Below are 12,337 nucleotides of genomic sequence, written 5' to 3' on the forward strand. Positions count from 1 at the left end.
AAATTCTCAATCAATCAATCAAAAGAAGCAACACTGCCTGTCACATTTTTTATATTATTACTATTATTTATTTGTTTATTAGGCTTATATTTTGTGTTATTAATCTGAATCTGCAAAGTAACTAAAGTCATCAGATACATGTAGTGAATTAAAAACCTCTATAATGTAGGACTGTATAAATATTAAGTATAAATTATACCTTAAAATGATTCTTACAGGCTACAGTACTAGCCTCCTTCCTACTTTAGGTTATTATTTATTTATTTATTTATTTTTTTAAAAGCAGAAGAAAATAACTCCTCTGAGTCAATAAAAATAAGAAAACAAAGAAACTTACTTCTTGATTAGCTGTAAAGAATCATACATTTTCTTGAATTTTCTGGAAATAAAGCCTACATATGAAATATATTTACCCTACAAGAATAATATACATATAGATGTCTATCCTTAAAATAAGAGTTAATAAGAATTAAGCAGCATGAAATAAAGTCAAGTGAGTAACAAGAGTTTCAGTGAAAGGACAGGATGAGATCATGGAGCAGGAAAATGTTGTTTGTGTTGTTATTTTTTTGCCTAATTTCAGGTATTTTCATTTGTATTTGTTCCAATGTTAACTGCAACTGTGTTCAGAAATGAGTCTATACATTTGAGTCGTGTCACGTTTAGATTAAACGTTTAGGACTGCTATACAAGAGGCTACTGAGATCATTATAGATAAATAAATGAATAAATACTCCATTCAACATCTTACTCAAGAAGTATTCAGCGAAGTCAACCTAGTATCAAAACTGAAAATGTCGACTGTGGGTGTTATATTATTATATTTTACTGTTAATTTAAAGTAGTTTATATAACATTCTGTTGTTAAATACTTTAATCTAGATTTTATAGGTGGATCATATGTTTTGGATGTAGAGTCAAATTAAATTGTAGCTACAGCTGTCAGATAAATGTAGTAAAAAGTAAAAAATATTTCTTCTGAAATGGAGTTAAGTACACTTTCTGTGATTTGGTCATATAGTCTGAATGGAGATGATTGATTGATTGATTGGTTGATTGACTCAGTTTGATCACTAACTGCTGTTCTTTACTTTGCTATGATGTCTCTCTCTCTCTCTCTGTCAGGCATAGTATCCCTGGTGTCTCTCTCTCTGCTGTCCTTTCAGCGGTACTCTGTGGTGCTCCGGAGGACACAGCCGGACTCCTCTCAGTACCGCCGGGCCAGGCTCGCTGTCGTCGCCTCCTGGCTCTACTCGCTGGTCTGGACTCTGCCGCCGCTGCTGGGCTGGAGCAGGTCTGCATACAGCCCCTGATATCAACCAACCACTCCTCTCATAAGATCATTCACTAGGACTTAGTTATGTTAAATAAATCAGAGCATATGTTGTGTGTTATGGAGCAGCTACGGGCCGGAGGGTCCCGGCACCACCTGCTCGGTCCAGTGGCACCAGCGCTCGGCCACAGCTCGCTCCTACATCAGCTGTTTGTTCATCTTCTGCCTGCTCCTGCCACTGCTGCTCATGATCTTCTGCTACGGGAGGATCCTGCTGGCTCTGCGAGCGGTGGCGAGGCAGGTGAGCGCCCAGAACACGTGACCTTTGACCTCTGTGTAATGTGTGTGACGTCAGAACTCCCTGCTACTCACTGTGTCCACCAGGGTCACTGAAAGAAGTCTATGTGTGTGTGTGTGTGTGTGTGTGTGTGTGTGCAGGTCAGCAGGATCAACCCATCCTCAGCTGAGCGGAGGGAAGGCCGCGTCCTTCTGATGGTGGTCTCCATGGTGACGGGCTACCTGCTGTGCTGGATGCCATATGGTGTCATGGCGTTGCTCGCTTCCTTTGGACGGCCCGGTGTGGTACCGCCTGCCGCCAGTTTGATCCCCTCACTGCTGGCAAAGAGCAGCACCATCCTCAACCCGGTTATTTATGTGCTGCTCAACAACCAGGTAACAGCAACTCCCTGTAAAAACTACAAAAACTACAAAACTACACAGTCCTCAGAGCATTGTTAGGTGATTCAGTTCCCTTTGTTTAATCTAAAATAATAATAAGATTCAGTTTTATTCAACTCCAAACAAAACAAAACTACAGAGGGCTTTGCTAGGCCTCACCAATTAACTGATAGGTTGAGTCTCAGTGTTTCATCATTTTATATCCAATATAATTATAATAACACACCATAGTTCTAGTTACAAGACCACTGATTTAGTCTAAAGTTAAACTTCTATAACATTTTCAGACTCTCAGTGGACTAAAAAAAGGATTAAAATCAATGCAGCAGAACCAGATATATTATATATATATATATATTCTCTTTATTCCACGCTTTAAAAGGTCCAGGATGTAACATTTAGGATCTATTGGCAGAATTGGAATATAATATTCATAAATTAGTTTTTTGCTCAGGAACACGGCCACAGCTCTTATTTTGCCGCCTCTCTCAGTTCTACAGGTGTTTTCTGTACATGATCAGGTGCGGCTCAGAAGCTCCGCCCACCCCGGTCCACCACACACTGCCCAGCAGGAGGGGTGCGTGGCTTCAAGCCCTCAACCCGCCCACCGAGGAACAGAACACGGAGACTCCCATGTTCCCATCCAGACAGCTGCAGGTAGAGCAGCCTGCCCTGGTGCTAGTGGAACATTGTGCAACATAGAAGTTATTTTAGCTGCATTATCAATAAAAAAAAACGACTTTTTTCAATTTATTTGAGATATTTTGTAACACAAATGTTACAAAAAAACTATGCTACAGGAAAGATTTTTGTTCTGTTTTATTTGACTGGTTTTGTTGATGTTAGTCCACTGTTAAACTTTGTGGTCTAGCCATATGGGCGTGTGTATGTAGTTTACTTTAAACTACAATTTAATGATATATGTTAACAGTCAGCAGCCCAATCTGTCTCAGGGTTTGACTACATGTAACTTTGCACATTTATTTCTACTGAACTATGAAGACTCAAGTGTCAGAACTCAATATTTTTGTCTGCTACCAACATTTTGTTTTGTCTTTGTACCACAAGAGGGCGCTGTGGCTCAACTGACTGTCTAACATGCATACACATATGGCAGTATGATGGAGTAGAGTGTGTAAACTGAATAACATTTTTAAAAAAGGTGACATTTAGGCTCTTTTTATTTGTCTTCAACAATATACAACAATTGAAAAGGCTGAATTCAGAGTAAACAAGTTTTTAGATTCCTGAATGAATGGTCGACATCAAAATAATTTATTAAGAAAATAAACATACGTCTTCAAAAATATACAGTCATTATGCTTTCATGAACACTGACTGAAATCTCAGTAAGTGAAAGATTTTTGTCTAAAGACACATTCACATTTGTGGTGAATCATAACAACTTACAGACATGTTGAAATACTTTCAGGTACGATGTGAGAGGACGTGTCAAAATGCAGTGTAATACTGTCGGTTCACCCTGGAGGAAATGTGAGCAGGTAGTCCACATGCGGTTCTCAGAGCCAAGATATAAACCCAGAACCGCCTTGAAGAGTCCGTAATTTAAACTGTTCCTCCTATTCCTCCGATACGGCCAAAATGTGGTATCGGTGAGTCTACGTGTCTATGCACTGATCCGATATCACATGATTTATTATCCCTAAAATGGGACGCGTTTTCACGATTCACTCTGCTCTAAATCTGGTTTAACCTGAGCCAGGCCATACAACAATGATATGATATCATATATATATATATATATATATATATATAGCTATATATACTATGTATACAATTTTACCATATATATATATATATAATATACATCATATATATACTATATACATATATAATATATATATATATATATATATATATTATATATATATATATGTATCCAACATAAATATATATAGTTATATATATATATATATGTATACAACATAGTAGATATATATATATAGTATATATATATAACTATATATGTATACATAACATACTATAATATATTAATATATATATATACTATATCATATATATAGAGAGAGACGAGAGGAGGAGAGAGAGAGAGGGAGGGAAAAAATGGTTTTGGAACATCTCTATTTGAACCCCTCCAGCTGTGTACAGACATTAACACCGCACACAAGTCTTACAAAACGATTCAAAAGTACACATGGAACACTTTAAAAACTTTCCTGTGAGGTGTATTTACTGCTGAGCTGGAAGTCCGTGTAAAAGGTGCATCCATATCGCGGAACAGCGAAAGCCTGGTTCACAGCATTTTTTCCTCTTCTTGCTTAACTCGGGTGTGGAGCCTCTGTTGCTTTCAAACTCTGCGGAGAGAAAAGCCACAATGTTCACTTATGACTGGAAATATTATCAAGGCTGAAAGAGAAACTAAATAGTTATCCGTGTGATTGGAGCTCAGTAGGGGTAAGTGGAAAATGTTTTTGTGGCTTAAGTGTTAAACTTTATCACGATAAAACTTCAGTCCATATTAATAATTATTGATCATTGTTCATATTTCTTTGTAAAGACGAGGAGATTAAAGATTGAATTTAACCACCTTATTTATTGTTATAAATTGTTGCTGAGTACCTCTTCATGGTGGACTGCCTGTGGGTTATTTCTTGAGATGTAAGAGAGGTAGGCTGTGACTGACGACATATTGTGTACTCCACAAGGGTGGATGTGGCTATGCTGATTCTTATCACATGCTCCATTATTCCATTATCAAGGGATATGAGAGGCTGTTTATGAGCCATAATGTTGGTATCTACAGCAGAACGCCCATTAACCGCATTCGTTGAGTATTAATCGTAACCCTCAATTTTCTCTTCTCTTTTTTACCAATCGTGTTTGTGTTATTATTGACATTATTATTATTATGGCATTTTAAAAGGGACTTATAATTTGTGAGTTCTCTCCATTTTCTCTTCACTTTCCACTAGCAGACTTTAAGCTGTCAACATGCTCTGCTGAGCAGTGTCCTCTTGCAACAGGAACAATCTTTTTTCACATAAAATAATAAAGCCAATCAATGAATGAGATATATATTTGGGTTTGGACTTTCACAAAGCTCACAGAAAGATTAAACAATCAATAAAATCTGTAATATAATCTGTGTCTTCCAGTGAACTTCTGTTCTTATTCAGACATTTTCTTTTAACCTCACCTGTGAGTAGTTGAACCGAGATATCATGGGTTCTGCTCTTGCGTAATCGGGAGGGTTGGCGTTGGGGTCGTAGCCCAGGCGAGCCAGCATGGGGGCAATTTCAGCCATGTCATTTATAACGTCGGAGGGAATGTGTCCAACCCACTTGGAGAGGGCATCCGTGTTCACCGGCTTCATCACCTGGTCTGTGGAGCGCTCAACCCTGCACACACACACACACAGTCAAACACAAGGTTAGTGTGTGTGTGTTAGACCATAATGTTAATTAGTTTGATAAGGAAGAGATGCTTGCCTGCGGACATTGAAGAGTGGCAAACTATGGAAGATTTAAAAGTTTTAACTAAAAAAAAGAATCAAATTCATTAAGTTAAGAGAAAAAGATAAATAACTGTCCTAATATATGTTGCTAATGTAATTGAAAATAAATGCATATATAAAAAAAGGAAATACATACAACAATGTGTATTTTTTTTGTTTTCTTCTTTGTTTCATTTGTTTTAATTTGGGCATTTTAAATATTCCATACCTATCAACCCGTCCACCCTACATAACTTACGCCTGTACACATATGATTCAGAACCACAACATGCCACATTTCGTGATAATTCAATTTCTGAGGAGGTTACAAAACATTAGTGTGACTAATATTGCGCCAACTGTTGCATAACTAATCAAAATAAGGGTGCTAATTCTCTCAGAATGTGGCCTAATTCCTTCAAATACACGCCAGGTTTGGGTTTTTGCGTTATGAAGCAGGCAGAGTCCCATCAAATCTCTTGAGCTTCTGCCCTGCAAAGAGATGCTCGTCTTGAATCACGACAAATAAGTAGAGCAACACAAATTAAACGTCTGTAAGCTTTACTTGACCTTTAAAAAGGTTCAGATGAAAAACTGTGGCAGGCGTCCTGGAGGCTCAGTGGACTCAAATATACGACTTGTGTTCTGTTCAAATCTGCTCACAACCTGGGCTGCACTTCAATTCATGCTGAGGTTTTTTTATGGATGGTTTTTAAAATTGTATGTTTTCATTAGTGTATAATCACCTGAAAATAAAAATATTATAAATGTTTTTTATGGGAGCGGGTTCTCTTCCACAGAGACCAGAACGGACAAACCAAACATTGGCTGTTTTTTGTGAGTTTCTCCTCGGTTGTAATCTGTAATCTCACTGCTAGATGCCATTAAATCCGACACACTGGTCCCTAAAAAAAGAAAATCAATGGGAAACATCACGTTACAGTGCAGCGAGTTCCTGAGAATCAATATGTTTTTTTTTTTTCTAGCCACCACTGTCAACAATCATAGAGAGAGAAATCCAATTCAGAAGAGACTAAAGCTAAAACGATCAGTCCATTAATTGATCAGTAAATCCACAGAGAAACAACTGGTAACAATTCTGATCATATATTAATTGTTTAAGTCGTAAATAAATGCCAAAAAACGGACTGGTTCCAACTTCTCGAATCATGGTAATTTTAAAATTAAAACACTTGTTTTTATTCATAATGTCAGATGTCCTTCAAGGAAGACACTAACTGCAGTAGAGGAAGGTCACTTGAGGGACATAAATAACACTAAGTAAGACCTAGATTGAATTTTCTGAGGAGTCCTGTGACTTCCCTGACCCTGCATTCTGACCCCTCCAGTGGACAGGGTTTCTTTTAGATTAATCAATAGAGTTTTCAATGGCCTGTACCGCCTCCTTTTTACCCACATCCTCTCACAAATGGCATGAAAATAATAAAAACCTTCAGAAAATATTAGTACGAGTAAATCATTAAAACTAGATGTCTTGAGCACTTACTCTTACTCTAAGATTTTTATATTCATTTCAATTCATTAACAAGCTGCACGGGTGGAAGCAAAACCTAATTATTCTGAGCAACCGCTTACAAACGTGTTTGGTTGACTGTTCTGACAGAGAGAGATGTGCGAGATGTGATCCTGAAATATACCCACTCCTAGTCAGCGAGGTGGGAATTCACAGGAGGAATAATTATGGCAAATAAAACACACAGCTAGATTAAGAGTTTTCTATCATTTACATGCATTTATATGGACTAACTATGGACAGTGGGGTTGAGCAGAGCAATTACTCCTTATTAAATAATTAATGTTTCATCACTGATAATCAAAGTGGTGTGTGAAATAAAAAATGTGCTCCGTTATTTAAAATCAGAGATAAAACCAGGAACAGTGTCCAAAAAAACAAAAGAAACTTCTAACAATTCAAGGCCTTTACAACTGAGTGAAGACAAAAATACTGCGTATGTTTATGTATTTCGGCCATTTCAGACCTTGAATAGCATGGCTAGATACTGTTGTGGGTATTCAGACAGTTTCAGTTTAGTGTGCTGAGGTTTAGAGATACATGTCTCTGAAACTTCTCTACCACCGCAATTCATTTCAACATTTAAAAAACCTCAGCGCATAAAAGTAAAACTATCTGCACGGCTCTATGCCACCGGAGTGAAGGAGGTAAGCTTGGAGCGCACACACACAAACACACACGCGCATTTCAAATACTCACTTGGACAGAGACACACCACCGGCTTTTCCGATCAGCTCTTCGTGGTGCAATACCGACGGGTCCCACTGCAGCTCTAGGAAGTGAAGCAACTTCCTCATTTCCCCCTCTGCGTGGAGGACGAGCTGCTCATAGCGGACGGGCATACATCTGCCCTCCCCTGCTGCCTGGCACTGACTGTACATGGTCTCCACCGCGCTGCTCCACTTGGTCAGACAGTCCCTGTAGCTGGTCAGGTCGAACCCAGAGATGGTGACCTGTGAATGGAGGCAGATAAGATTAACACGGGCAACCAATCGCGACAGAGAGTAAACACAGAATGGAAACTTCGTGTGGCACCAGTACGAACTTGCTTTGGAAACACGAGTTTGTGAGGAAGCTTGTCCGCCTGCAGCTCCCTGATAAGAGAAAAATACCCAGCATACCTTGCGTGATATCATGGAGTGGACAGTCGCCCGTCCGTCTCGTAGCATGAGCACAAATTTGGCTTTGGGGAAGATGCGCGACAGATATGAGAGAGACTTCAAGGCGAAGGGATCCTTGTTGCAAAGGCGAGGTGCAGGCTCCCCGTGGCCGACTATCACCTGAAACACACATAGAAACAGTCAATATGACAAGAAATACAACAAACCATTCCTTCTTAATAGTTTTTTTTATATGTAAAATATAAATGTGTCATTTACAACATGGAAGAACACTTATCTTATTAAAAACATTAATATTTCATCTATAGTGACTATAGATGTAAAAAAAAGATTACGCCCAGCTGAGAAATGATCTGGTTCATAATCAGAAAATCACAAACTCTAGTTTTTACACATCACTGTAGACAGTTTTCAGTCTTAATGCTAAGTGTGTACTGGCTGTAGCTTCATATTTAATAGACAGATATGAGTGTGGTATCAAACTTTCAGCAAGAAAGCAAATAAGTAAATTTTCCATTTGTTTGTGAAACTGCATAAGCAATTTTGTGTTAAACAGCCCTTTATAATTCCTTTAAATATTTAGAGACATATAAACAAAAAGTTATGCTACATGTGGGTTTTTTTTCAGGCTCATTTTAATTTTCAGCTTTTCAAATATGAGGAATTATTGCTTCTGTGTCATGTATGAAAGTACATTTAATATCTTTTGGGGTTTTGGATTATTGATCAGTCAAACAAGCAATTTTGAAGACATCATATTGGGCAATTTTAGTTTACTTTTCGAGCATACGTGATACATCAGTCGATTTAATCACGTTAATTGCAGCCTTAGAGGCAGATTAACAGATGCAGAGGCGTGTATTTGGCCTAATTCAACACAGCAGATTAGCAACGACCAGCTCACCTCTAACAGGAATGCTCGTACGGCCGAGTCCAACACCTGGTCAGTGACGCCGGCCTCGTCCAGTCGTATCCTCTCCTTCACCGAGCGGCTCCAGGTGGCCCGCATGGCCAAGAGGCGGGGAATCACTCGGGTCTCTTCCCCACACCGCACGTGACTGTGGGCATCCAGCATGACGCGCATCAGCGTGGTGCCGCTCCTGGGAAAGCCGCCGATGAAGATGAGGGGCGTGTCCTCGGGGAAGTATTCAGTCTGGGATAAGCTCTGATTGGCCGAGCCCAGGTTGAGCTCCATCCACCGGTACCGATGGCTTTTTGGGGGGCAGTCTATCCCGCTCATGCCCAGGTAGAGCAGGGAGGCGGAGCAGAGGAGCACGCAGCCCAGCAGAAGGCTAGATCTGGTGTTCCTCATGGTCGCAGGGTGTGTTTGGGAGTCAGATTCATAAAACAACAATCGGGGGCCACCTGTGGAGGATCTGCTTCTTAAATTTCAACAAAGGTTAGTTGAAGACTAAGCTACACACTGACACTCGGAAAATAACTGCGAGTAAAGACTGAGGGAGGCCTGACGGAGGCCCACAGGGCGCAGCTGGGGACTGGTATTCAGGTGAGGGCTGGGGAGACTCCTCACTCCTCTGCAGCTCCTCAGCCCTGCTGTCGGATAGCAGGGTCCAGGCCTGCTGCGCTCCACAGCAAGCCACGTCTCTCGCCCATCGCTCGTACCTAAAAACGGGAGAAGAGCGAGTCATACACCCGAGGAAGAGTTACACCACAATCAGTTTATATTGCTTACAACCAAAAAAAGAGGAAGCATCTGTTTTGCCAGGATTGCAAATAGTAGAGCAATGAGAGTACTGGCTATGAGCCTCACTGGCAGGTTTGTAGTAAAATGGTTGTGTAATAAAAAAGAGAGAGAGTCTGTACTGAGTATTTTTACTTGTGTCTAACGTGTAATGTACTAAAACTATTGTATATGTAACACTAAAAAGCTGTTTCTTATTTTGGTCTGTGGATTTCTTTCACCTACCAGTCGTCTTGGCCGGTGAGGCAAAAAGTTAAAAGTTGGACGCTGGTATGAGCTGATTTTTTTAGTCCATGCATGATTTCACAACTTGCCAAGTAACAAAAAAAAACCAACAACCAACAACCCATAAATTATAATGTTTTTAAAACTTAAATCAATAACATTAAGCCCTGGATGAGTGAGCTATTCGTAGCAAGCAGGGTGGTGTGTGATGGTTTGCCAAGAACACTTGTACACACTTTCAGAGGGGCTGAAATGAATCCAGTTTTATTTTTTTCCCTCAAAGCAGCTATTTTGCATCCTTCTCCTCATGGGGAGGCGCTGACTGTCGGCCATATCAAAGTTCACTGCGGCACGCAACGCAGATGAACTCAGGCTGCAGTGTATCTGAGGGCCGATAATTACAGCGTCCTCGTGTTTTTATTCTCACTGACAGTTTCTGCCACACAAACGCAAAGCAATTTATTTAGGATCAGATTAATATTGACCGTGAGCCACCCTGCAACTTCCCCATTTCTCTTCTGCAAAGTGCACAGGAACAGTTTCAGCAGCGCAAGCCGGCCTCCAATTCCTCTTCTTAGAAAACACAAGCTTGCAAGAACTGAATTATGTTGAACAAATGATTTCACTACAGTGTTTGAATTACTTTTAAAGCCACATTACAGCTTTAAAACTCTATAAAATCAGGACTCAAACAGAAGCTCTAAAGCAAAATGTCTCCCTCTCTCAGAGGTATTTTGGTGTCCGTCTGTTCAGACTGACTGTGCAGGGATCCTGACATCTGGATGCCACGTGGGGAAAACTCCTCTTCCTGCCTGGAGTAGCTTGCCTGTAAACTTCAGTCTGACGATCAAAGCAACAAAAAAAAAAGGGGAAGAAACAGCTGGAAACGAGGACATCCCGGCCTGGTTGGGATACTTAGGTGCTGCCTTAAGCCATGCTAAGTCCAGTGGTATCCACAAGCTTTACATGCAACTCTGATGCATTTCCATGCAGAGATTAAGCCACTTGGAGTTTGCAGAGAATTAGGCCAGTGGTTTAAGACGAGTCATGCTGCTTTTTCACTTTTTTAAATGCTGATGAAAATGTGTGTTTTATCACTTTAGGGCTGCAACTAACAATTATTTTCATCATCCTTTAATTTGTCAATTATTCTCTTAAATAATAATTCGCTCTTGCGGAAAATCCCCATCATGATTCCCTAAAGGAAGGGAAACGATGGATATTTGGCATTTCTGCTGGGAAAAAAAGGAATTAAATAATAATTAAATTATAAAACAGTTGCAGTTTACTTTTATGTAATATAACAGGCCAATAATACCCAAACTATCTGCCCAGTTAGACCCTACTAAAGGTTTTTTTCCTCCATAATGGTGAAAGATTAACCGTGTTTACCCGCTCTGATAAATCTGGGGACTGACCTTGAAAAGGCCACCGTGTTTGCTGATCAGGGACAAACCAACAAACAAGTCTACAATAAGCAGAAAACAGCGACCCGTGATCACAGTTGGTCTGTAAACGGTAGTTGTGGTGGCTGGCAAGACTGCTGACATTTTTTCGAGCAGAAGGTTGTCAGGAAACCCAAAGCCAGTGTCACCTCTTTACGGTTCACAGGAGGGAACACACTGACTTCCTGTTAAAGGGATAGTCTGAACAGGGAGATCTCGTCCTACGTTTACCCTGAACTCGGGTTACAGCGTTAACACACGACAGTCGAGAAGCCTGTAAACTCTTAAAGCTGTTTCCTGAAAGCTTCCACATTTAACTGAAGTAGTTAAAGTAGTTGTATGTATTTTTGCGTGGACTATTCTCCTTTCTATACTCTTTTTGTTGCTGGGTTGCAGATGTTGGGGTGATCCAGATGCACATTTGTGACATCTTTGACCAGCAGGTTGTCTAGAGATCCAAACCCTCCTTGTTCCTCACACAACAGGGGGGACGCAACTCCGACTTCCTGCTGAAGGGAAAGTGTGAGAGGAACATTTTCCCTTCACTTTTGGTTGATGCTTTACTGCCCAGGAGCGTGTCCATTAGTGGAACTGTTCTCCACTGAACGATTATCTTCATTTATTACTCATTTTTTCCATCTACTTCTGTATGAGCTTCCTCTTTTAGTGGCAAAAACTGCGAAATAAATGCCCTGAAGGCCACATATTCAGTTGCAGCTGCTTCTTCATGAACACTTTTTCTTGCACAGTATATGTGGTGAACCAGGTGCGTGTTAGTGGAAACAAATCAAAGCTTTCAGCGGAGGCAATAGTGTGTGTGTGTGTGTGTGTGTATGTGTGTGTGTGTGTGTGTGTGTGTGTGTGTAAAATAGGATTTACTCCAC

General features: G+C 40.2%; 2 protein-coding genes across 2 annotated transcripts in view; one reads left to right on the forward strand and one right to left on the reverse strand.

Moving 5' to 3' along the window:
* The window catches only part of tmtops3b (teleost multiple tissue opsin 3b), a 3,272-nt gene extending 619 nt beyond the window's left edge, over positions 1-2,653 (forward strand). The window contains exons 2-5 of the mRNA XM_035666199.1: positions 1,126-1,294; positions 1,403-1,574; positions 1,712-1,945; positions 2,444-2,653. Coding sequence (XP_035522092.1) covers positions 1,126-1,294; positions 1,403-1,574; positions 1,712-1,945; positions 2,444-2,653 — 785 coding nt within the window. The remainder of the gene's footprint in view (positions 1-1,125; positions 1,295-1,402; positions 1,575-1,711; positions 1,946-2,443) is intronic.
* Positions 2,654-4,241: 1,588 nt separating this feature from the next.
* Positions 4,242-10,067, reverse strand: LOC118331347 (protein-tyrosine sulfotransferase 1-like). Its single transcript, XM_035666198.1, has 5 exons — positions 8,986-10,067; positions 8,082-8,240; positions 7,660-7,913; positions 5,130-5,331; positions 4,242-4,287 (listed from the first exon to the last, which is right to left on the reverse strand). The coding sequence occupies exons 1-5, from the start codon at positions 9,391-9,393 to the stop codon at positions 4,252-4,254; spliced, it is 1,059 nt and encodes a 352-aa protein (XP_035522091.1). The 5' UTR covers positions 9,394-10,067; the 3' UTR covers positions 4,242-4,251.
* Between the last annotated feature and the right edge of the window lie 2,270 nt (positions 10,068-12,337).

The sequence above is a fragment of the Morone saxatilis genome, unplaced genomic scaffold (genome assembly GCF_004916995.1).
Source record: "Morone saxatilis isolate NCDOM2014 unplaced genomic scaffold, NCSU_SB_2.0 Contig20, whole genome shotgun sequence".
Classification (NCBI taxonomy): domain Eukaryota; kingdom Metazoa; phylum Chordata; class Actinopteri; family Moronidae; genus Morone; species Morone saxatilis.

What these genes read in the sequence shown, in the direction of transcription:
- LOC118331347 (XM_035666198.1), bottom strand. Translation starts at nt 9,393, where the DNA reads ATGAGGAACACCAGATCTAGCCTTCTGCTGGGCTGCGTGCTCCTCTGC. An exon ending in TACGAGCATTCCTGTTAGAG is followed by an intron (nt 8,241 to 8,985) that starts GTGAGCTGGTCG and finishes TGTGTGTTTCAG; the next exon opens with GTGATAGTCGGCCACGGGGA. An exon ending in ACTCCATGATATCACGCAAG is followed by an intron (nt 7,914 to 8,081) that starts GTATGCTGGGTA and finishes CTCCATTCACAG; the next exon opens with GTCACCATCTCTGGGTTCGA.